Source organism: Prionailurus bengalensis, chromosome C2 (genome assembly GCF_016509475.1).
Source record: "Prionailurus bengalensis isolate Pbe53 chromosome C2, Fcat_Pben_1.1_paternal_pri, whole genome shotgun sequence".
Lineage (NCBI taxonomy): Eukaryota > Metazoa > Chordata > Mammalia > Carnivora > Felidae > Prionailurus > Prionailurus bengalensis.
The window spans coordinates 157890294-157915172 of NC_057350.1; the positions used below are offsets into that span (position 1 = coordinate 157890294).

General features: G+C 42.1%; 1 protein-coding gene across 6 annotated transcripts in view; it reads left to right on the plus strand.

Annotated features, from left to right (window-relative positions):
* Positions 1-24879, plus strand: part of FBXL2 (F-box and leucine rich repeat protein 2) — a 130508-nt gene that overhangs the window by 55295 nt on the left and 50334 nt on the right. For 5 of the 6 annotated variants that reach the window (XR_006299573.1, XM_043595864.1, XM_043595865.1 and 2 more), the window contains exons 3-10: positions 6034-6088; positions 6452-6526; positions 12366-12460; positions 22151-22219; positions 22320-22415; positions 22881-23007; positions 23130-23204; positions 24718-24848. Coding sequence is in view for 5 of the 6 variants with exons in the window: in XM_043595864.1 (XP_043451799.1) it covers positions 6034-6088; positions 6452-6526; positions 12366-12460; positions 22151-22219; positions 22320-22415; positions 22881-23007; positions 23130-23204; positions 24718-24848 (723 nt within the window). In the remaining variant the exon portion in view is untranslated. Of the gene's footprint in view, positions 1-6033; positions 6089-6451; positions 6527-12365; positions 12461-22150; positions 22220-22300; positions 22416-22880; positions 23008-23129; positions 23205-24717; positions 24849-24879 lie in introns of those variants that run through there. The other variant, XM_043595866.1, reaches the window with a different exon arrangement.

The window sequence follows — 24879 nt, forward strand, 5'->3', positions numbered from 1 at the left end:
ATTTCATCTCTGAGTTTTTTAATAAAAAGCAGCTATGTGTTTTCTCTTTTAAAAAAAATAAATTACCTGATTTTTTTGGTATGCATCAAAAAAACAAACAAACAAACAAAAACCAGGCTACCTGGCTGGCTCAGTCAGTAGAGCACGTGACTCTTGATCTTGGGGTCGTGACACAGCCAGCTTTGGGTCCTCTGTCCCCCTCTCTCTCTCTGCCTGCCCCCCACTTGCGCTCTGTCTCTCTCAAAAGTAAATAAACATTAAAACAAAATAGTATCTATGAGAAACCTACAGCTAACACTTAATGGTGAGAAACTCAATGCTTTTTTCCCGAGATCAAGAATAAGAAAAGGATGACCACTCTTACCACTCCTGTTCCTCATAGTACTGGAAGTCCTAGCTAATGCAGTTAGATAAAAAGAGGAAAGAAAAGGATACATGGGAAAGGAAGAAATAAAACTGGTCTTGTTTGTGTATGAAATGATTATGTATGGAGAAAATCCCAAAGAAGTGACAAAATGTTTCTATAGCTACTAAGCAATTACAGCAAGTTTGTAGGATACAATGTTAATATGTACAATGTAATTGCTTTCCTATATACCAGTGAACGACTAAAAATTGAAGTGAAAAACAATACCATTTACGTTAGCATAAAAAAATGAAATGCTTAGGTATAAATCTGGTATAATTTGTACAGGATCTATATGACGAAAACTCCAAAATTCCAATGAAAAAAATCAAAGAAATCTAAATAAATGGAGAGATGTTACACATTCCTGAATAGGAAAACTCACTGTTGTTAAAATGTTCATTCTTCCCAAGTTGACCTGTAGAATCAACACAGTCCCAGTCAAAATACCACCAAGTTATTTTGTGGATATTGACAAGCTCATTCTAAAGTTTAAGTGGAAAGTCAGATGATTCAGAAAAGGCAGTACAATACTGAAGATCAGTATTGGAGAACTGACACTACTTGACTTAAAGACCATAAAGCTACAGTAATCAAGACAGTGTGTTGTTGGTGAAAGAGTAGACAAATAGATCAGTGAAACACAATAAAAAGCCCGGAAATAGAGCCACACAGAGTCAACTGGTCTTTGACAAAAGGGCAAAAGCAATTTAATGGAGAGAGTATCTTTTTCCACAAATGGTTTTGGGACAATTGGACATCTATATGCAAAGGCAGAATGTAGACACAGACCTTACCCCTTTCACAAAAATCAACTCAAAATGGATCATAGACCTGTATGGAAAATGGAAGACTGTGAAACTTCTGGAAGAAGCATGGGAGAAAATGTAGGTGACCTTGGGTTTGGCAGTGAGTTTTCAGATACAGTACCAAAAGCATGACCCACGAAAGAGAAAATTGGCAAGCTGGACTTTGTTAAAACTTTCTTCTCTGAGAAAGACAACATTAAGAGAATAAAAAGACCACGGATTGGGAGAAAATATTTGCCAAAGTCATATATGATAAAGGGCTGATGTCCAAAATACATAAAGAACTCTTAAAACCCAGCAAGAAAACAAACCAATTAAAAAATGGGCAAATATTTAGGCAGATATCTCACCAAAGAAGATCTACAGATGGCGATGAACGTATGAAAAGTTGCTTAGTAGCATATGTCATTAAGGAGTTGAAAATTAAACAATGAGATATCACTGTACACCTGTTTAAATGGCTAAAGTTTAAAAATCTAATCATACCAAGTGTTGACAAGATTCAGAGCAACAGGAACTCTCATTCTTTGCTGGTGGAGATTCAGAGTGGCACAGGCAGTTTGGAAGACAGTTTGGTGGTGTTTTTGTTTTGTTTTGTTTTTACAATGCTAAACATAAAGTTACATCATCTAGCAGTTCTATTCCTGGGCATTTATCCGAATAGGAAACATCCACACAAAAACCTGCATGCAAATGTTTATAGCAGAATTATTCGTAATTACCCCAAACGGAAAGCACGTAAGATGGCTTTAACTGGATGAATCAGTTCAATATTATACAGCAGTAAAAAATAGTGAGCCATCTTGCCACTAAAAGAGAAGCACCTTAAATGCACATTGCTACGTGAGGGACACGAATCTGAACAGGCACATACTGTATGATTCCAATTATGACATTCTAAAAAAGGCAAAACTGTGGAGACATTAAAAAAATCGGTGGCTGGGGCGCCTGGGTGGCTCAAGTTGGTTAAGCATCCAACTTCAGCTCAGGTCATGACCTCACAGTTCATGGGTTCGAGCCCTGCACTGCACAGTTCGTGGGTTCAGCTGTGCTGACAGCTTGGAGCCTAGAGCCTGCTTCCCCGACTTGTGCTCTGTCTCTCAAAAATAAACGTTAAAAAAAAAAAGATCAGTGGCTAACAGGGCTTCGTGAGAAGGAGGGACTTGTGAATCAGGTGACTTATAGGCTGGTGAACTCTTACATATAATACTGTAATTGTGGGTATATGTCATCCATTTGTCAAAACCCATAAAACTAATGATACAATGCAAAGAGTGAGCCTTAACCTAAACTATGGACTTTAATAATAATGTACCAGTATTTGTTAACTGTCAGAAATGTGCCACAAGAATGCAAATGTTAATAATGGGAGAAAGTGTGTGTCAATATGGAGGGTAATATATGGGAACTCTATATGTACTATTTTCTTTTAATAAATGTTTCAAAGGGGAGATAAGTGAATGTGAAAGAGATGTTTAAGTCGTGCATGGACAAAACTGAAACGTTTTACAGGGTATAACAAAGTAACTTTTAAAAGTTGAAAAGGAAGGGGGAAAACCCTATAGTAAATGTCATAATAACTAAAAAGTGACAGCTTTTTCTCTGAAATGGCAATGAGAAAAAGATGTCTTTCATTACCATTATTGACACTAGAGAAGAGCATATATTAATGAATTTGGAGGTGTTGGTGGATACAAGGTAAATGTATGGAGATTATGTATACTCGCAATGATTGGAAAATGACATTGAAGAGGCGTTTGGTTGGCTCATTCGGTAGAGCATGTGACTCTTGATCTCAGGTTCATGAGTTCAAGCCCCATGTTGGGCATAAAGCTTACTTAAAAAAATATGTGGGTGTCTCAATTGGTTAAGCATTGGACTCTTGGTCTCAGCTTAGGGCTTGATCTCAGGGTCATAGATTTAAGGTCCACGTTGGGCTCCATGCTGGGCATGAAGCCTACTTAAAAAAAAAAAATGACATTAAAAAATTTCACTTTAATAGTAACACATCAAATAACTGGGGGGCGGCGGGTAGAATCTAAAGATGAACCGAAAATCTATGTGGAAAACTACAAAAATTACTCTGAGAAATTAAAGATGTCCTAAATAAATAAGGGAATATATCGTGTTTCTGAATTGGAAGACTTAACATTGTGAAGATCTCATTCTCCCCAAAGTTTCTATAAATGCGATGTAATCCCAAGAAAAACTTCATAAAGTTTTCTTGTGAAAATTGACGTGCCAATTCTAAAATGTAAGCGGAAATTCTAAGCACCAAGAATAGCCAACGTAATCTTGATGAAGAACCAAGTTGAAGGACTTACGTTAACAGACATCAAGACTTAGAAAACTTCATAATTCGAAGAGCCTTACAAAGTCCAGAAGTACATCCACTCCTGGATACCCCTATATATATTCGCTTATGAGCAAGTTGCCATCGCAATGCTTTCTTAATGAAGGGTGAAATGATAACATTCGAGGTAGGAAGCAATTTCCAGGAAAAAAAAAAAAAAAAAAAGATTGCCTTGCAAAGTCCAGAGCTCAACTTCCCATGACTCTCACTCCTCTAGCGAGCTCCGTTTCCATTGCCAGTGTCCCCGGCGCTGCCATTCAGGGCATTTATTTTATTCACTGAAACACGATTCAGGAATTTGGCTTAGGCTGCGCTTTGGCAGTTTGGAGTCCCATCTTGCCTATTTAACTCGTGCAAATTCAACTGCATGGTTTCGCGGGGTCATGGGGAAAGGGGAAATAATGTAAATAGCACAGGCGGTCTGCGTTTTCATTCAGTAACCACGAAATTTGCTAGTAAGCAGGAGACATGTAAGCTTGCGTTCCAGCTGTCGGTTCTCGCGTGTGTCTGGACGTGTGGGCGTTTCGCTTCTGTTAGTGGGATTGCAGCATTCAAGATACGTGTTTTCCATGCGTAGTTTTCTATGGCAACACAATTGCTCCGTTTGCTGTTCAGCTGAAGCAACGGCATCCGGTCCAATCCTGAAGGAAAACCAGCGCTGCTAAACTCGCTGAGGCTGCGTGGATAGTGGCCATAGGCTCGGGCTCCCAAGCCGGACCACCTGCGTTTACATCCTAGCTCTGCGCTCAGTCTGTGCGGCCTGGGCCAGTGACTGGCCTCTCGGTGCTCCGCGTCCGACTCGGGAGAAGCCGATCACGGCAGCATCTCAGGACGGCGTGGAGACCGTGAAGTGGCTAACGTAAGCTGCGGCTCGCACCCGGCAAGCAGGCCATCAGAGTTCGCTGGTTTTATTACCATCGGTACAGCCGTTCTTGCCGAGCGGTGAGGGCGCGTGGTCTCCACCGCGGTGGTCTCGAAGGGCTTCAAGGGGGGCCGAGCAGCTCCTCTTCCCCCCGCGGCTCACGCGTGAGAGCTCAGCCCCAGCGTGGAGCGCTCCGCCCTACCGTGGGCTTTTCTCCGCGGGGGACTCGTTCTTTCGGCTGTGGCCCGTCGTGGGCGGGGGGGGGGGGGGGGGGGGCGTGTGGCACAGGACGTGGGCCTTGAGGCGGCAGGGCCCGGGGGTGGGGCGCGATGTGTTTCCACGGAGGCCGTGCGAGCGTTGGCGGACACGCTGAAGCGTGTTTGGCGTCGTGTGAGCGCGCGTGTTCAGCCACCGGCATTTTCCTGTAGACGGAGTGCCACCGGGGTTTGTAAGGTCAGCGTGGCCCGTGAGCTTCTGGCCTCTGCTTTTCACCCGAAGCCGCTCGGCGCCTCCGTTGTCCCCAGCGGGGCCTGCGGCCTCACTAGCGCCGTGGCGCCTGCCGTGGCGCCTGCCGTGGCGCTTGCCGTGGCGCGGTGGCTCGCGGGTCCTTCCTGGGCGCGCGGGCTCTCGGCTCGCCACCGACCGTCACCTCTGCAGAGCCTCGAAGAGCTTCGTAGGCGCCTGTTGGCCAGCCCCCTCCTGCCCCTTGCGCCGCACGGACGCAGACTTCCGTGGGTACCTTCCAGAACTATGAGAACGGAGATCCTGTTACCGTCCGCGACCTCGTCCCCGCCCACCTTTCTTCTCGCGAGAAAGCCGCTGCCTGTTTGCAGCCGCTGCTGCACCGCGCCGACCGCCACCCACCGGCAGCTGCCTCCACCGCCAGCCTGGGGACCGCGCCCGGACGCCGGCCACGCTGACTGGCGGTGCCGCTTCCTCCGAGGGCGCAGCTGGCGTCAACTGGGGTTTCGTTTCCTCGCCTGCCTTGCTTGTTCCCACCTTCCTCGTCTCCTGTGGTTCTTGGCTTCTGCTCAGGAAAAACCGGTCTCCCGTACGACTTCCCAGTGACCGGGCTCCATCCTTCTGCCTTGCCAACAAATGTGCCAAAACCAAACGGAGTTTAGCACGGAGTGTTGCTCGACCGCGTTATTTGAGGCTCGGGCATCTGAGCCTGTTGGGTCCATCTGCCACCAAAAGAGGGGTTTGGGACATGAGACGTGTGCTAGGGACATGAAAATTAGAAGGATTTAGCTCTCCCTGGGCTTAGTGTCTGGGAGGTTAGAGATTTGGCTTTTTAATAGAACAAGTTACCATCTAGTGTCCCTGTCCGTGTCCTTGGAACAAAGGGCATACGAGTTTAATTGGTGCTGTTTTAAGGGGATTTGTGTAGTGTGTTTAAAACAGCTTTGGAACGTGTGGACATTTAACATTTCACAGTAGTGACGTAGAATTGTAGTGAGCTTGTCTATTGTGAATTGAGGAATCTTGAAAAAACTTACGATCTATCCAGGTGGCACATGAGATTTTATCTTTAAAGTTGTAAATATCCTAAAACGTTAATACTGTCTCATTTTTTTTTTTTGTTTTTCCCCTTTCTTCCTAGAATATTTTCCTTCTTGGATATAGTAACTTTGTGCCGATGTGCACAGATTTCCAAGGTAGAGTATTAACCAGATGTTTATCAATAAATATCAAGTTTTATTAGAATGAGAATGAGTTTTAGTTCAAGCAAGCAGTTAACTTTAATATCATCTTTTGTATTTAGCATAATTCCATATTTGATTGTCAACTTAATGTATATCAAGAATAAAAGTTTAGGGGCGCCTGCCTGGCTCGGTAGGTAGATCATGGGACGCTTGATCTTGGCGTTGTAAGTTCGAGCCCCACGTTGGGTGTAGAGAGGACTTAAAAATAAAATCTTTCAAAAAAGATAATAAAAGTTTGAAAATACAGAGGCTGAATCAAGACTTCCTCTAACAGTTGCCTTCACCCCTGTCTCTCCTCTTCCTCCTGCCTCCCAGGCCTGGAACATTTTAGCCCTGGATGGAAGCAACTGGCAAAGAATAGACCTTTTTAACTTTCAGACAGATGTGGAGGTAAGTTAGCTTTATTTTAGACATAGGACTTTTTAAAAAGGTGAGTAAACTGGTCATTCTTTGCTGCCTTTTAATTTTGCTGCATTTAGTCAGATTTAATATAAAGACCCAAGAAGGTGTCTGTATACATGAGGACCAAAATTCTACTTGCATTTTGCTTTGGGTTCTGTATCAGTAATAGACTACTTTTCTCCTTGTTAACGTTTATAACCTTAGTGGTATCACTGAGCTTTTTATTTTTTTTTAAATGTTTTTATTTATTTTTGAGACAGAGAGAGAGACAGAGCATGAGCAGGGGAGGGGCAGAGAGAGAGGGAGACACAGAATCCAAAGCAGGCTCCAGGCTCCAGGCTCCGAGGTGTCGGCACAGAGCCCGACGCGGGGCTCAAACTCACAGACCGCGAGATCGTGACCTGAGCCGAAGTCGGACGCTCAACCGACTGAGCCACCCAGGTTCCCCATCACCGAGCTTTGTAAAGCCCCATTCCTGCATCATTAACACCTGGTTCCGTGCTTTAATCTTAGGAGACTCTTGACACACATTTATTGATCTGAAAGCTCCACCGAGAATTCTCATTCAGCACCAAGAATGGAGAAATAGCAGAAGAATTGGGGCCAGGAGTGAGGCTGGAGACCTGGACGATCGCTCCCGCTCAGCCACTTAAGCCGCAGACTATCTCAGCGCTTCAGTTTTGTTATCCGTAAAGTAAAGAAGCAAAATGATCCTTAAAGCCTTTTCTAAGTCTAGGATTCTCATGTATTTACCTAGAAATATGGGAATATCTCCATCTAGGAGTGATCAGCCTGAGCAAATGAGAAAAGTTTATTTTCAAACAACTTTAGTGTTGAATACCAATTTATGACTAAAAAGCAAGAGAGAAGTAATAAAAAGCATTGCACACAGGAATTGTCTAGAGAGCTGTTTTAGGGTGTTGAGATTCTGAAGTTTATCTACCCAGTGTTAGGAAAACTTTGTTCATTTCTGGGGTAGCCAACTCAGTTATAGTCAGTGGAATTGTATTTTGGTTCGGTTCCTCATATAGCATTTTCGTGAAGTGTTTTTGCCAAAGTGTACGTTCTGTATCTTTTTTAACGGATAAGGAAATAATCACGCTTGACTGTGAGTTGCGCCCAAACAATTTCCTGCCAGTTACTTAACCCGGTGCTACCTCGGGGAGCTAATGGCCAGTGTGGGGCCCCTTCACCTTTTTCTCCAGGGGATTAGCTGGAGAGTCTCCAACCCAGTGTCAGACCAGTGGGGCAGAGGGGCTGAGCACAGCACTTCCCACTGTGGGTTCCTCTCTTGTTCTGAGCTTGGAAGGCCTCAGGGCTTCACGCCCAGCTGGAAAGACAAATTCTCTTTGCTGGCTTGGACTGTGGCCCCTGGGTTAGGGGTTCTTTAACGCTCTTTCCAGACTTAATAGCAGTGATTGCAACAGTGCCCCACCCAAACATGCTGACACGTGATTCCCCTTCAGACAGATAATCTCTAGATCTTTGTTCATTGTGTTTACTTAGTGATGTTGAGAAGCACATTAGATTCCAAAAATTGCAGTCATTTATGCTGGCCAAGGGAGAGTCATTGTTTTTTTTACAATTTGCAAATTATGCATTCTTACTCTTGGTTCTTATTGCCCCCTCAGTGTTCTTTGATGATTTTTCCAAACTGTACAACCTTTTGAAAGCACACTTAAAACATTTACGGCCAGAGTTTTAAAAATGCTATTTCAAGTGAGTGGCACTACCTTATGCATTATTTGATTTCAGAATTTTAGCTGATGGCTGACTGCCGTTCTATAAACACATTGCAGAAATATTTAAGAGTACGTACTTCCACTGAAGAGAGACTAGCTTACGGCTCACCAGTTATGTAAAACATTACTTGTGAAAACTTGAAACAGTTGGTACCAGGGTTTCAGTCTAGTGTAACACTATTTAGTCACCCTTGCGGACTAGCAATTTGAACCCAGATTGGATTCAAGTGTTGAGGCCCCCGGTATTGTCTAAATAGGACTCATTGGATACTCACCCTGGGAAGCATTCCATGGATAAGCCAATCATCTCAAATTTATTTGGGACGAAAATGACGATTTATGGATATGTTGAAAGAGAAGGTACCAAGGTTCCGGATTAATAGGTTAATAGTACTTACTGTGTGCCTGGCACTATTCAAGCAACTTACATATGTTCATTTAATCTCCTCAGAAACACCACATTGAAGAAGCCGAGGCACAAAATGTTTGAGTGACTTACCCAAGGTCATTCACTTAGTAAGAGGACAGTAGTCACCTTGAACACAATGGATTACGTGATGTCATGTTTTAGAGAAAAGGCAGACTAGAGTCCCCAGAAGGCACATGTGCTTCGGCGCCTTTCCTTCAGCATCACTCTTTCCTGAATAAGTGTTGTTTCCCTGATGTTTAGGCATTTTCCATGCCTTTAAAAGTTGGATATTTTTGTGCCATTGGATTCTACCAGCCAAAAGTGAGGAATAACCGAGTGGCATGCTCATCTAAAAATTACAACTCCAAAGGTCCCTCCATTTAGGCTTTGTTTCTCTCTAAATCCCTTCATTCCAAAATCCACGCCTACAACATACTATCTAAATGGATAACATACAGCCATTGAGTTGACTTTTGCATTCAGAAAGAATTTGCTCATTTTTTCCTCTTAGTTGGAAACAGCGGAGTAGAAAATTCTGAATATAATTTTTTTTATTCCAGTACAAAAGCCTTTCCTCCAAAGAAAGGAAAAATAGAAACCTCATATAAACGTAACTAAATTTAAATGGAGAAAAACATGTGTGCTCCATTTGCCGACATTGGTATGGAGGGGTTTTTGCTGTCTTATTCTGTACTTAAATATTTATTTATCTTGGACTTCCAAGTCATAATCTGTTTTTCCCTCTAAAGACAGAGATTTGTTAACTCTTAAGAACGCATAAATAAATCTGCTAGCAATACTGAAGTTTAGATTTCCATCTTTTTTTAAAAAAATTTTTTTATTGTTTAAATTCAAGTTAGTTAACATGCAGTGTAGTATTGGTTTCAGGAGTAGAATTTAGTGATTCATCACTTACGTACAACACCCAGCGCTCATCCCAACAAGTGCTCTCATTAATGCCCATCATCCGTTTAGCCCATCCCCCACCCCCCCCACCCCTCCAGCAACCCTCAGTTTGTCCTCTACTTAGGAGTCTCCCCCTCCCTGTTTTTATCTTATTTTTCCTTCCCTCCCCCTATTTCATCTGTTGCGTTCCTTAAATTCCTTTATCAGAATATCAGGTAAGATTCAACTTACCAATTTTTGTCAATGATATATGAGATCTTTGCCTAACCCAGGGTCATAAAGATTTTCTCCTGTGTTTCTAGAAGTCCTTTATCCTTAAATTCCACATATGAGTAAAATCATATTTCATTTTTCTTTGCCTGACTTATTTTGCTTAGGATAATACACTTTAGTTCCATCTACATTGTTGCAGATGGCAAGATGTCATTCTTTTTCATCACCGAGTGTATTCCATTGTATATGTATCTATATCTATCTATCTATCTATACATGTACCACATCTTCTTTATCCATTCATCAGTTAGCCAGGTAACAACATATGTGAGCCCTGTTCCTGTGATCCTGTGGTTTGATGAGATCTGGTGAATTGTTAGTGCTTACAGTACAGGGCCCAGATTGCTGTTTTATATAGTAAGGATAATAGTATTTTTTTAGAAAGCCCAATGGCCGTTTTTTCGGTATTTTCTACCTCATAGAGGTAGTACCTACGCGGAGTACACGGCCTTTAGAATCACATAAACGTGTTAGAACCCTAACTCTACTACTCACTAAAGTGTAACCTTGGCGATGTAAACATTTACTTTCTTTATTGGCAAAATGAAGGTAATAGATCCAGTCTGCATTAGGATTCTCCAGAGAAACAGCCACTAGTATGTGTGTGTATGTAGATACATAGATTTAGTGTAAGGAATCGGGTCAGGCGATGATGGAGGCTGAGAAGTCCCAAGATCGGCAGTTGGGAAGCAGGAGGCCCAGGAGAGCTGACGTGTAGCTCCAATCTGGGTCTTAAGACCTGTGAACCAGCAGAGCTGATGTGGGAAATTCCAGTCTGAGAGCTGACAGCTTCCAGACCTAAGAAGAGCTGAGATTTCCCCCGAGTCCCAAGGCCAGAAAAGACCAGTGTCTCAGCTCAAGCAGTCAGGCGGGAGGAGGAGTTACCTTTTACTCAGCCTTTTTGATTCCATTCAGGTCTTCAGTTGATTGGATGAGGTCCACCCACACTAGGAAGGGCAATCTGCTTTACTCCCTCCACTGATCCAAATGTTAATCTAATCCAGAAATGCCCTCACAGAGATACACAGAATACTGTTTGGCCAGCGATCTGGGCATCCCGTGGCCCAGTCAAGTTGGCACATAAGATGGATTAGCACAGGTTCACCCCTTGTCAGTGTGGCGCCCATACGCGTCTCCTCAACCTGCACGTAATCTCCAAGGACTGTAATTGCGCCTAATGTGATGCAAGTACCCAGCGTACAACGGAAACACACCAACTCCTTCCTCAGAGGAAGAAGGTCCTGAGTGATGTTCCCTCTTCCTGATACCCTGTACCTTAAATACCGTGATGCAGAAGTAACAGTTAAATACCAACACATTTTACATAAGGGGATAGGAGGGGAAAGAAAACAAACGTGGGGCGCCTGGGTGGCTCAGTCAGTTAAATGTCTTACTTTCAGCTCGGATCACGATCTCACTGTTGGGGGACTGAGCCCCACGTCAGGCTCTGTGCTGGGCACGGAGCCTGCTCAAGATTCTCTCTCCCCCTCTCCTTCTGCCCCTCCCCCACTCGACTCTCTCTCTTAAGAAAAAAAAATGTATTATCTCTACACACACACACACACACACACTCATAACAAAATAGGGAGAAACACTCATGACAATTGCAGTTTTCATTTCTGGAATTGGTCACATGGTGATCCTCGGTATTTACAACTACTTTCTTCTACTGCACGTTCCTTGCTCCCTTTATCTCCAGCAGGCCCCCCAGCTAGTCATGGTTCGTTACCATGGTACTTTCTGAAGTGTATGGGTCATTGGTCGTTCCACCTGGATTGACCTGTAGTCTTTTACTGGCCTGAATCACAGGGCATGGTAATGCTAAGAGAGATTCCTAAGGGATCTTCTGTATTCCAGACACATTCTTCATGATCTCCGTTGTCGAGCCCGTGAGGTTGTCGTGAATATTAAATGAGTCGTAATACGTACAAGGAAGTGTTAAAATCGTGCCTGAAAAAGTGAAAGTGTTAACCGATGTTCATTTTTTTCCCCTTTAACGTATCTGTCAGCCCGAGTTCCTTTTTCAAAGGAAATGTGTTTACATAGGGATTTCTAAGAAGAATGCGGGGGAGCTTTTATGATACATCTTCAGACTTCTAGTGCCGTAATGTCCGGCTACAACAAAGTTTGGTTTTTTTTTGGAGCAACGTTGTTGTAGACCCCTGCTCAGCACCCAGTGTTCCCATAGCTGACGTCACAAAGCCTTGTCATCGGTGGAGTAGCCATGAGCCCTGTAAGGGGAGGCCTAGCTCCGGGGCTAAAACTTCCAAAACATAGTGCACGGATTTTTTTTTTTTTTTTAATATTTAACGCTTTAATTAAAACTATTTCTCCATGCCTGCAGCTCCTTTATACGCTAGGAACGAGGTGGGGTGTTGGAAGCTTCTTTTATGCCCGGGAAAGTTCGATTCCGTTTCTAAATTTCAGGTTAGATTAAATTTCCATTAGATAAGCAGCATGAAAATTAAGATGTTTTTCCCGACTTTCTTGATTCAAGGGTCGAGTAGTGGAAAATATCTCCAAGCGATGTGGTGGGTTCCTGAGGAAGCTCAGCCTGCGGGGTTGCATCGGTGTTGGGGACTCCTCCTTGAAGTAAGTTGGATCCACAGTGATTCACTCTGTCGTGGCAGCTCGTAGCCGACTTGCCATCAGCAAGAACAAACCAGAACAAACCAAGCATATTAAGTGCTCTTCTCCTGTGATGTCGTTTCTGTGGTAATTTGTGTAGAGTAATAAAAGAACTGTAAGTTTGGAATCCTCCGGCCTGGGTTAGGGATGTGGCCTGAGGACGCATTATTTCTCACTGGGTGTTGCTCTCTCTTCTGCAAAGTGAATGCAGCTGTGGTTCTTGCATGACACTGTCACAGGCATCACTCGAAACAGCACGCATGAAGGGCCTGGTGCGTGATGATACGATGGTTCGCCTCTGTTCCCTCCTTCACTTCCCCTTCTTCCTAGCTTCATCTTCACGAAAGCGACCACCTTTTTGTGTATTCTCCTACTTGGCAAAATAATTATTTCAGAAGCGTCCTGCACATAACCTGGAATTTTGCATGCTCCTAAAAGGATGTGATTACCAAAGTCTTTTTATTATAGTTAACCCAAACACATGCTTGCCCACCTCTTACTGGGTAGCCATTATTTATTGGAAATGTTAGCAATCCGCTGTTAAGAACACGTGCTTTTCTGGAGACAAGACATAATTAAAGCCTTTATGTTTTTATCCTTGTGGCCTCTGCTGTTGTTTGAGGTTGGCTACATTAGAATACACACTGCCCCCTAGAACCTTGGGACGGACTTTGTCTCTCGTAGACCTAAGCATCACCCCCATGTACGTCAGTCGCAACTGCCCGTGAGAATGTGCAGTAACATTACAGATGGCATAATTTGTCATTGAAACATCTGCTGCACCATTGCTAGGAAAATCGACTTGTAACATGTTTTTAAATGTTTATGTATTTATTTTGAGAGAGACACCACAAGCGGGGGAGGGGCAGAGAGAACGGGAGAGAGAGACTCCCAAGCAGGCTCTACACCATCAGCACAGGGCTCGACTTGGGGCTTGATCTCAAGAACGATGAAATCATGACCTGAGTCAAAGTCAGGAGTCAGGTGCTTAACCGACTGAGCCATCCAGGCGCCCCTCCAGTTTTTTCTTGTAATGACCTAGAGCTAGCCTTGGCATCTACTCTGTTCCACATATGTACTGTTGTTGTTTTTGATGGAGGGAGGCTATTCGTTTGCAAATGTTTTTTGAGCCCGACTACGCCAGGCACTGATCTAGGGAATGGAGATACAGTAATAATCAAAATAGATTAAAACCCCAGTACTAATCTTACTTGTGTGCTCTCTGTAACTCTTGCTCCAGCATTATATATGAAGTCCTGGGGATTTTTAACAGGTTTATTGAGATGTGATTGAGATACAATAACTGTATGTACTTGAAGGGTACAATTTGATCATTTTAGGCATATGTATATACCCATAAAACCAACACTGTAATGAACATTGCATGTCCCATGAGCGTTTCCTCGTGTGCCTTTATAATCCCTCCCTCCCTCCTACCCTGTGTCTGTCCTACTGCTAGGCAGCCACCGATCTGCTTTCTGTTGCTATAGGTTAGTTTGAATCTTCAAAAGTTTAACTAATTATCCAGTATGTACTCCTTTTTGCCTGGCCTCTTCCACTCAACATCATTGTTTTGAGATCCACCCATGTGGTCGTATGTATCAGTAATTCATTCTTTTTTATTGCTGAATAGTGATCCATTTAATGGATATAATACCATCTATTAATTTCTCATTTGGGTTCTTTCCAGTTTGCAGCCATTACACATAAAGCTGCTATGAACATTTGTGTATAAGACTTCGTATGTCACATATGTTCATTTCTCTTGGGTAAATACCTAGGATTAGCTAGATCATTTGGTGGGTGTGTGTTTAACTTTTTAAACCTTTCAAACTGTTTCCCAAAAGGATTATGCCATTTTGTATTCCCACCAGAAGTGTGTGGTACTTCCAGTCCCTCCCCCACCTTGTCAACATTTGGTAGGTCAGTCTTTTTAATTTTAGCCTTTCTGATAGATAGATATGTGTAGTGGTATTTCATGGTGGTTTTAATTTGTATTTCTAATGATTAATGTTGTTGAGCATCTTTTTTTTAAGTTTATTTCTTTATTTTGACAGAGAGAGAGCACGAGCAGGGGAGGGACAAAGAAGGAGAGAGAGAAAGAGGGAGAGAGAAAGCCCATGTGAGAGTGAGAGAAGGGCAGAAGGAGAGAGAGAGTCCCAAGCAGGCTCCACACTGTCAGCGTGGAGCCAGACATGGGGCTCAAACTTACGAACTGTGAGATCATGACCTGAGCCAAAATCGAGAGTCAGATACTTAACCGACTGAGCCACCCAGGCACCCCGAGTATTTTTTTATGTACTTTTGCTATCCACATATTTTCTTTTCTTTTTTTGAGAGGTAGTGAGAGTGCATGAGTGGATGAGAGGGGCAGAGGCAGAGAGAGATAATCTTAAGCAGGCTCTACACTCAGCATGGAGCCAGACACAGGGCTCGATCCCATGACCCTGGGATCATGACCTGAACCGAAATCAAGAGTCAGATGCTGAATTGACTGATCCACTCAGGAGCCCCTATCCACGTATTTTCTTTGCTGAAATATCTGTTCAAATGTGGGGTTTTTGCCCTTTTTGTTCATTGGATTGTTTTTTGTCTTACCATTGAATTTTGAGAGTTACACTCTGAATACAAGTCCTTTATCAGATTTGTATTTTGTAAATGTTTTCTTCCAGTCTGTGGTTTATCCTTGTATTCTCTTAACTGGTTTTTGAAGAGAAGTTTTTCATTTTAATGAAATTCAACTTACCAATTTTTGTCAATGATATAAGAGATCTTTGCCTAACCCAGGGTCATAAAGATTTTCTCCTGTGTTTCTAGAAGTTGGTAGTTTAGATCTATGATCCATTTTGAGTTGATTTTTGTATATGGTGTGAGGTATAAATTGAAATTCATTTTTTGCATATGACGTTTGGTTATTCTAACACCGTATGTTGAAATGACCACCCTTTCTCCACTTCATTGCCTTGACACCTTTGTTGAAAATCAGTTGTCCAAATAACTGTGGGACTATTGTTATACTCTCTATATTTTCCATTGATCTATTTGTCTGTCTTTATACCAAACCACACTGTCTGGATTAGCTGCAGCTTTATAAGTTTGAAATCAAATAGTGTTTTTCCTCCAACTTAGTTCTTTTCAAAATTGTTTTGCTGTTCTAGATTGCATTTTCATATAAACTATAGAATCAGCTTGTCAATTTCTACAAAGTATCTTGCTGGGATCATGATTTAGGATGATGCTGAATTCATAGATCAATTTGGGGAGAACTGACATCTTAACAATGTTGAGTCTCCCAACTCATGAACGTGGTATATCTCTCCGTATAGTTAGGTGTGTTAAAATTTCTTTCAGCATGTTTTACAGTTTTACAGTTGTCATAGGACAATTATACACATGTTTTGTCATATTTATCTGTGTTATGAAATGTTATTATAAGTAGTGTTTTTTATTTCAATTTTTGATTCTTCATTGTTAGTAAACAGAAATACTATTGATTTTTGTACATTGATTGTCCTTCAGCCTTAATAGACTCCGTTTTAGTAGCTTTTTGTTTGTTACTTTAGATTTTCTGCATAAACAGGAGTCATGTCACCTATCATCAAAGATAGTTTTTCTTCTTTGTTTCCAATCAGTGCCTTTTCTTATTCTTGCCTTATTGCACTGGCTAGAATATAGTACAGTGTTGAATAGAAATAGTGAAAACAGACATCCTAGCCAGTTCATGACCTTAGGGAGAAGGCATCCAAATATGGTGTTAGTTCTAGATTTTTTTGCTGATGATCATCAAATTGGGGAAATTTTCCTCTATTTCTAGTTGGCTGAGGGTTTTTCTTTTCAATTGAGTGTGGGTGTTAGATTTTGTCAAGTCCTTTTTCTGTGTAAGATTATTGTATGGTTTTACCTGTTTAGTTAGCATGGTGAATTACATTGGCTGATTTTTTTTTTTTTAGTATTTATTTTTAATTTTATTTTTTATTTTTTAAAATTTACATCCAAATTAGTTAGCATATAGTAAAACAATGATTTCAGCAGTAGATTCCTTAATGCCCCTTACCCATTTAGCCCATCCGCCCTCCCACAACCCCTCCAGTAACCCTCTGTTTGTTCTCCATATTTATGTTTTGTCCCCCTCCCTGATTTTATGTTATTTTTGTTTCCCTTCCCTGATATTCATCTGTTTTGTCTCTTAAAGTTATCATATGAGTGAAGTCATATGATTTTTGTCTTTCTCTAATTTCACTTAGCATAATACCCTCCAGTTCCATCCACGTTAGTTGCAAATGGCAAGATTTCATTCTTTTTGGTTGCCGAATAATACTCCATTGTGTGTGTGTGTGTGTGTGTGTGTGTGTGTGTGTGTGTACACACCACATTTTCTTTATCCATTCATCTGTTGATGGACATGTGGGCTCTCTCCATACTTTGGCTGTTGTTGATAGTGCTGCTATAAACATGGGTTGATCTTTTAATGTTAAACCAACCTTCCATCCCTTGGACAAACAACAATGTGAGTCATCATGTATTATATTATTTACATATTGGTGTATTCTATTTGCTAAAATTTTGTTAACTTTGTTTGCATCTGTGTTCACGAGGGATATGGTTCTTTGGTTTTCTTTTCTTGGGATATTTTTGTCTGATTTGGGTATCAAGTAATACTGGCCTCATAGAATGAATTGAGAAGTGTTCCCTCCTCTTCAGGATTTTGGAAGAATTTATGTAGAATTTTATTATTTTTTCCTTAAATGTATGGTAGAATTCACCACTGAGGCCATCTGGGCCTGCATGTTTCTTTTTCAGGTTTTTAACTACAAATTCTATTTATTTAGTATATGTAGAACTCTTCATGTTTTCTATTCCTTCTTGAGCAACCTTTGGTATAATTTTATCTTTCAAAGATTTTGTCTATTTCATCCAAGTTGTTAAATTTATGGTCATAAAGTTGTTTATAATACCGTCTTGTTATCATTTTATTTTTATTTTTTTAAGCAAACCCTACCCCTAACATAGGGCTCAAACTCACAACACTGAGATCAAAAGTCACATGCTCTACTGATTGAGCCAGCCAGGCACCCCCACCTTCTGATTATCATTTTACTATTTGTAAAATCTGCAGTGATACCTCCTCTCTTTATTCCTGATGTTGGTTAATTTTTTTTTTTTTTTTTTTTACTATATGGAAGTAGTTGCGATATCGAATCAAAGGCACAGTGACCATACATTGCCTATTTCAATTTACATATTCCTTGGCTTTTTTATTGACATTAATAGCGTATTTTAAAGTGAAGATGTGTCGGTTTCTCTGATACATGTTTTCCCTTTTGTGTTTTTCCCCCCTGATCATTCTGGCTACAGGTTTATTAAGTTTAATGATATTCTCAAAAAACCACCTTTGGGTTTTTAAAATTTTTTTCATTGTTTTCCTTTTTGCTGCCTCATTGATATACATTCTGATCTTTTATTCTTTTCTTTTGTTTACTTTGGGTTCATTTGATCTTCTTTTTTCTGGTTTCTTAACATGAAAGCTTAAGTCAACCCTATTTCCCTTTACTAGAATGGAAAGTTAGTGCTATAAATTTCTCCCAAAGTACTGATTTAATAGCATTTCACAAGTTTGAATTCTTTGTTTGCATTTTCATTCCATTAAAACTGTATTCTGTTTCTCTTTTGATTTCTCCTTTGACCATGGGTTATTGAGAAGTGTATTAATTAGTTTCTAAATATTTGGGCGTTTCCAAATTTTTATATTGATTACTAATTTAACTCAATTGTGATCTGTGAATATACTTTATATGACTTGAATCCTTTTAATTTTATTAAAACTTGTTTTGTAGCCAAGAATATGGTCTGTCTTGGTAAATGTTCATATGAACTTGAACTGCTGTGGGGTGGAGTGTTCTATAAATATCAATTAGATCAAGTTGATTGAGAGTGATGGTCAAGTGTTTTATATCTTTACTGATTTGCTGACTTCTTATTTGATCGACAGTTACATTAAAATCTCTGCCTATAATTTTGTGTTTGTTTCTCTTTGCAGTTCTGTCACTTTATTTCTTCATGTATTTTGAAGATCTGTTATTAGGTATATAAACATTTAGGGTGCTGTGCCTTTATGATGGATTGACCATGTATCATTATCACATAGCCTTCTTTTATTTCTGGGAGTATTCTTTGCTGTGAGGTCTACGTCATCTGATATCATATAGACACTCCAGATTTCTTTGATTAGTGTTGGCATGGCATATGTTTTTCTATTCTTTTACTTTTCACTGATTTGTATCTTTATATTTAAAGTTAGTTTCTCGTAAGCAATGTATGGTTGGATGTTGCTTTTTTGATCCATTATTACAATCTCTGCTTTTTAGTTTGGGTATTTAGATTATTTAAACTTAAAGTGATAATTGATATGATATGGTCGGTTTTATATCTACTCTCTTGCTATTTGTTTTCTATTTGTCCCATACACTTTTTTCTTTCCCTTTCATCTTTGTCTGCCTTTTTCTGGATTAAGAATTTGTTATGGTTCCATTTTTTATCCTTTTTTGGATTAGAGCTGTAATGTGTTATGTTGTAATTTGATTGTTGTTTTGGAGTTTATAACGTACATCTTGGACTTATTATAATGTAGCCTCAAATTATATTACATATCAATTCCAGTTTTACTCACTCAGCCTTTATGCCATTATTGCTACACATTTTCAATCTACATATAATATAAATTCCACACTAGATTGTTAGTAGTTTTTAATAGTCAATTATTTTTTAAGAGATTTAAATACATAAAAAATTGACTTTATATACCCAAGTAGTTACTGTTTCCAGTTCTTCATTCCTTTGTGCAGATACAAATTGTCATCTAGTGTCACTCTTTTTTCTACCTAAAGACTGTTCTTTAACATTTCTTGTACCGCAGATCTGATTAATTCTTTCAGCTCTTTTTTTTCCTTCTTCTTCTAGTTTTGAAAGAGAGAAAGAGCACGAGTTGAATAGGGGCAGAGAGAAGGGGAGACACAGAATCTGAAGCAGGCTCCCCACTGTCAGCAAAGAGCCTGAAGCAGGGCTCGAACTCACAGACTTTGAGATCGTGACCTGAGCCCAAGTCAGAGGTTTGACTGACTGAGCCACCAGGTGCCCCTCTTTCAGCTCTTCTGTGTCTAAAAAAACTTATTTTTCCTTCACTTTGAAAAATATTTTTGCTCAGCATAGAATTTTGTTGACAGTTTTTTTTTTGTTTTGTTTTCAGTATTTTAAAGATGCTGTTCCTCTGTTTTCTTGCTCTTTTCTTACCTGTGAGAAATCTTCCGTCACCCGTATTTTTCTTTCTCTCTACATAATGTGTCTTTTTCTCCGGTTGCTTTAAGATTACTCTGTCACTGCTTTTGACCAATTTGGTTATGATATGCCCTGATGTATTTTTCTTCGTATTTCTTGTACTTCGAATTCTTCGAGTTTCTTGGATCTGTAGGTTTATAGTTTTCATAAATTTTGGAAAAATTTTGGCCAATACTTCTTCAGATATCCACTACCCCCCCTCCCTAATCTCCTATTCCTTGGGGACTCCCAGTCACATGTATATTAGGTTGCTTGAAGCTGTCCCACAACTCATTCGTGTTCTGTTCTTTTTATTTTTTCTTGTTTTCTTTCCATGTTTCATTTTGGATGGTTTCTATTGCTATGTCTTCAAGATCACCAATATTTTCTTCCACAATGTCTCATCTGCTGTTAATCCCATCCAGGAAATTTTTTATCTCAGCCATTGTCTGAAAGTTTAATTTGGGTCTTTAAAAATATCTCTGTTGTCTCTACATGGCATATTTAATAAACATAACTTGTTTAATCTTTAGGTTGCACCATAGAACTACATTCTACAGAACACAGTTGTAATAACTTTTAATGTCTTTGTCTGCTGTCTCGAATATTTGTGTCAGTTCTGGGTCAGCTTTGATTGAAAATTTGTCCTCATTATGGTTGTGTTTTCCTTCTTCTTTGAATGCATGGCAGCTTTTTGTTCAATGCCAGACATTGTGAGTTTTATTTTGGTAGCTGAATATTTTGTATTCCTATAACTGTTCTTGAGTTTTGTTCTGGACACAGTTATTTGGACATAGTTCTCTTCAACCCCTTTTCTTTTTTAAATTTGTTAAGTTGGACTGAAGCAGTGTTTCGTCGAGGGCTAATTGTATACCTGAAGCAATGAGTTCTCAGTGCTCTACCCAGTGTCCCACAGATTAAGATGATTTGCATTGTTGGCTTGTGGGAATGGGCACTTTCCTGACTCCGGGTAGGCTCTGGCTGTTGTTCCCTTTAACGGTTTTTAAGGATTATTTCTCTGGCTTTGGGTAGTTTCCACATACGCATGCTCTCATTAGTACTCTACTGAGTTCTTGAGGGGAACCCTCTAAAGTTCTCTTTGCTCTAATACTCTTCTCTGATCATTCTAATCACCTTGGTCAGACTTTGGGCTCCATATCTTCAACTTCGGCATTCCACCAGGCTCTAGCTCACTTCCATAGCACCCTACCAGGGCAGAAGGAGCAGATAAGAGTGACATGTGGTTTGAGGCCAGGTTTGGGAGACATTTGGCTACTGTATGCAAGAATCAGGACTCACCCCTAAAGATACATTGAAGCTGTATCTCAGGAAAATGCAGATGAGTGGAGCCAGTCCAAGCTGATATGTTAAAGAGTAAGTGGAGAGGAAGAGATATTTAATTTTCCACTTCTGGCCTTGCTACCAACCCACAAATTATTGAGGAAGTTGCCTTTTGTGATTGAGTATCTGCACCAGTAGCTGGATGGTTCTTCATACTGATCAACCACTGATCTATCAATGGCCAAAGATGGTTTCTCCAGGAAGGCTCTTAAATAACCAAATGACAGCGTGGCACAATACAAGAAAGATTCAACCCCCTTGCTTCGAACTGATTTTTCAGTAACAAGGAGCCAGGCCTCCACCCTCAGATATCAACCCACCAAGGTGTGGGTTGAAGGAGAATTATGACCGATGCATAGTCAGTCTTAGGCTTTGCTTCTCAACGTGTAGTTCCAGAGCAGCTGCACTGGCATCACTTGGGAATTTTGTAGAAATGCAGACAGGAAGGAAGGAAGGAAAAGGAAGAAAAGGAAGAAAGAAGGGAAGGAAGGAAAAGAAGGAAGTAAAGGAAGGGAGGGAGGGAGGGAGGAAGGGAGGGAGGAAGGGAGAGAGAAAGAAAAGGAAGGGAAGGAAGGAAGGAAAGGAAAGAAAGAAGGAAAAAAGAAGAAAAGAAGGAAGGAAAGGAAATAAAAAAGAGAAAGAGAAAGAAAGAAAAGGTAGAAGGGAAGGAAGGAAAAGAAGGAAAAGAAAGAAAGAAAGAAAGAAAGACAGACAGACAGACACAGACCGTTAAGCAGTTTGCTTAGCAGTACCGTTAGAATCTGCACTGTGGGAAGAACCCTAGCTGTTTCATGTGCACATTAAAGTTTGCGGAGCACCGTTACCTAAAGTCAGCCATAATATATTGTACTTTTAAAATTTGTGGAGAGTAAGTCTCATGTTAAATGCTCTTTGCACAGTAAAACAAAATTTTTAGCTTGAGGAGCACTGTTCTAAATGTGAATGGTGACCCGCGCCCTCTAGTGGCTGTCCAGGGAGTTTTTAAATGTTTTCTCTTTTTAGGACCTTTGCACAGAACTGCCGCAACATTGAACATTTAAACCTCAATGGTTGCACCAAAATCACTGACAGGTAAGTAACGAGAGTTAGTTCGGTGGCTAATTGACCATGCGGAGAGTGAGGGGAGAGAAACATGGTTGAAAATATCTTTAGTGTGTCTGCTCTTTTCCAGCACGTGTTATAGCCTTAGCAGATTCTGTTCCAAGCTGAAACATCTGGATCTGACTTCCTGTGTGTCTATTACAAACAGCTCCTTGAAAGGGATCAGGTAAGAGTGCCCGCTGCCTGGAGAAACACCCTAACCTACAAGCATCCTGGTGTGTCTAAAACCTTTCCATCTATCTTTTTTTTTTTTTTTTTTTTAATTTTTTAAATGTTTATTTTTGAGAGAGAGAGAGAGAGACGGTGCTAGTTGGGAGGGGCAGAGGGAGAGAGGGAGACACAGAATCCGAAGCAGGCTCCAGGCCCCGAGCCGTCAGCACAGAGCCTGACGCGGGGCTCAAACTCACCGACCACGAGATCATGACCTGAGCCGAAGTCGGACGCTCAACCGACTAAGCCCCCGGGGCACCCTGTCTGAAACCTAGCGGTCCCATTGGAACAAGAAATAGGAGACTCGGGTCACAGCGATTTTCTCTCCCCGAGTGGCTTGTGATTTACTGAGTTCACGCTCGGTAATAAGCTCTCCGCGGGACGGGTTGCCCACGCGTCGCGTCGCCTCTTGTTCCCCCAGTGAGGGCTGCCGAAACCTGGAATACCTGAACCTGTCGTGGTGTGACCAGATCACGAAGGACGGCATCGAGGCGCTGGTGCGAGGTTGTCGCGGCCTGAAAGCCCTGCTCCTGAGGGGCTGCACGCAGGTACCGAGGGGCCGGCGACACACGGCGTGGGCCCCTCACCGGAGAGCTGCTGCTGGTCCCTCCTGGTTCTCCGCCGCGCCCGCAGCCGGTTCCCTCCTCTTCTGTTTTCTGTGTCCGCTCAGTTAGAAGACGAAGCCCTGAAGCACATTCAGAATTACTGCCACGAGCTCGTGAGCCTCAACCTACAGTCCTGCTCAGTAAGTGACGCGCTTCCCTGGGGGCGCCCTCCCCCGGGGTCCATTGCGGGCCCCGCCTCTAGGCACCCAGGCAGGGGGGTGGGGGGTCAGCACACCCTCGTTCCCAGTCTGTGTCCTCGCGCGATCTGTCGCTTTGCCACAAGATGAAAGAATGACAGTCGAAGCGAAATGGCCCATCCAGAGCCGCTGACGTTTCCCCTATAACTGGGGTCTTGGTCTGTTGTAAGATACCAGGAATTCCGTGAACCGTCACGAACCTGAAGGAATCCCTGGTAAGGTCTCAGTGTTTTGTTTTGTTCTCTTAACTTCCAAAATGGGGAGGATGACGGTCGTCCCATCTCAGTGGATGAAATGAAATGACAGATGTGACAGTGCGTTGAAAGATAAAGGATAAATGCGAGATCAAGGTGTCCCTTCCGTCATAGCGTTAGCGTGCGAAACGCTCCTGTTGCTTCCTCACTGCCATAGTCACTCTTGACCCTTGAAGAGGCCGCGTGCTGCGTCCTGCGGGTGTCTCAAGGGGAGCATAAGTTTTGAGAAGAGTAAGAGAAATTGGTTGCGCGCGCTACTTAGTGAACGAATCATAGGAGTCTTTGGAATCCTTGATGGTGGCAGATACAAGAGAAACCGCCTTCCGGACAAATAACGACCTGACGGGCGCCGTTCAGTGTTCAGACCCTGAATTGTGTTAGGAGAGCACTGACAGGTGACTTCACGTGCAATGTCAGCGTGCGAGCAACTTGTCAATCTTTAGTGACTTCCTCCATTTACCATTTTCTAAAACATTCGAGGGCATGTTATAAACATACACACATATGATTTAGACGGTAGATATTTAAAGCATTAATCTGTAGAAATTCAACCAAAAATTGTTCTGTCAGTTAACCGGGCAATTCCTACGAGCTCTTTATCTAATGTGATTTTTAACACGAGTTTATGAACTTTTCCTGAAAAAAAACAAAATCAAATCAATGCCGGGGAGGAAAGCGGAATTTTAAAGTTTCAGTCCCTGTTAGTAGCACTCAGGTATGTTGAAGCTGTGCGGAGGTGACAGACACAGGTCCACCCTGTGCATCACCTTGTTTTATGTATGTATGTATGTATTTATTTATTATTTACTTTTTATAAGCATGTTCTTCGTTTTTTTAATGTTTATTTATTTTTGACAGAGAGAGACAGAGACAGAGCATGAGCGGGGGAGAGGCAGAGAGAGAGAGGGAGACACAGAACCTGAAACGGGCTCCGGGCTCCGAGCCGTCAGCACGGAGCCCGACGCGGGGCGCGAACCCACGGACCGCGAGGTCACGACCCGAGCCGAGCCGAAGTCGGCCACCCCACCGACTGAGCCCCCCACCCCGGGGCGCCCCTCACCTTGTTCCTCTTAAATCGTTAGGGTGGAATGCTAGTAACTGGCAGCCCAGACCCGCCGGCCGGCACCAGATCGCGTTTCTCTGCCCTCCTTCCGGTGTCGCCGGTGCCTGCTGACGCCCCTTCCTGTTCTGGTTTTCCGCAGCGCGTGACGGATGAAGGAGTCGTGCAGATTTGCCGCGGCTGCCATCGGCTGCAGGCCCTGTGCCTCTCCGGCTGCAGCCACCTCACGGACGCCTCCCTCACGGCCCTGGCTCTCAACTGCCCGCGACTCCAGTGAGTGCGCCGCGCTCTGGCTTCGCGGCTC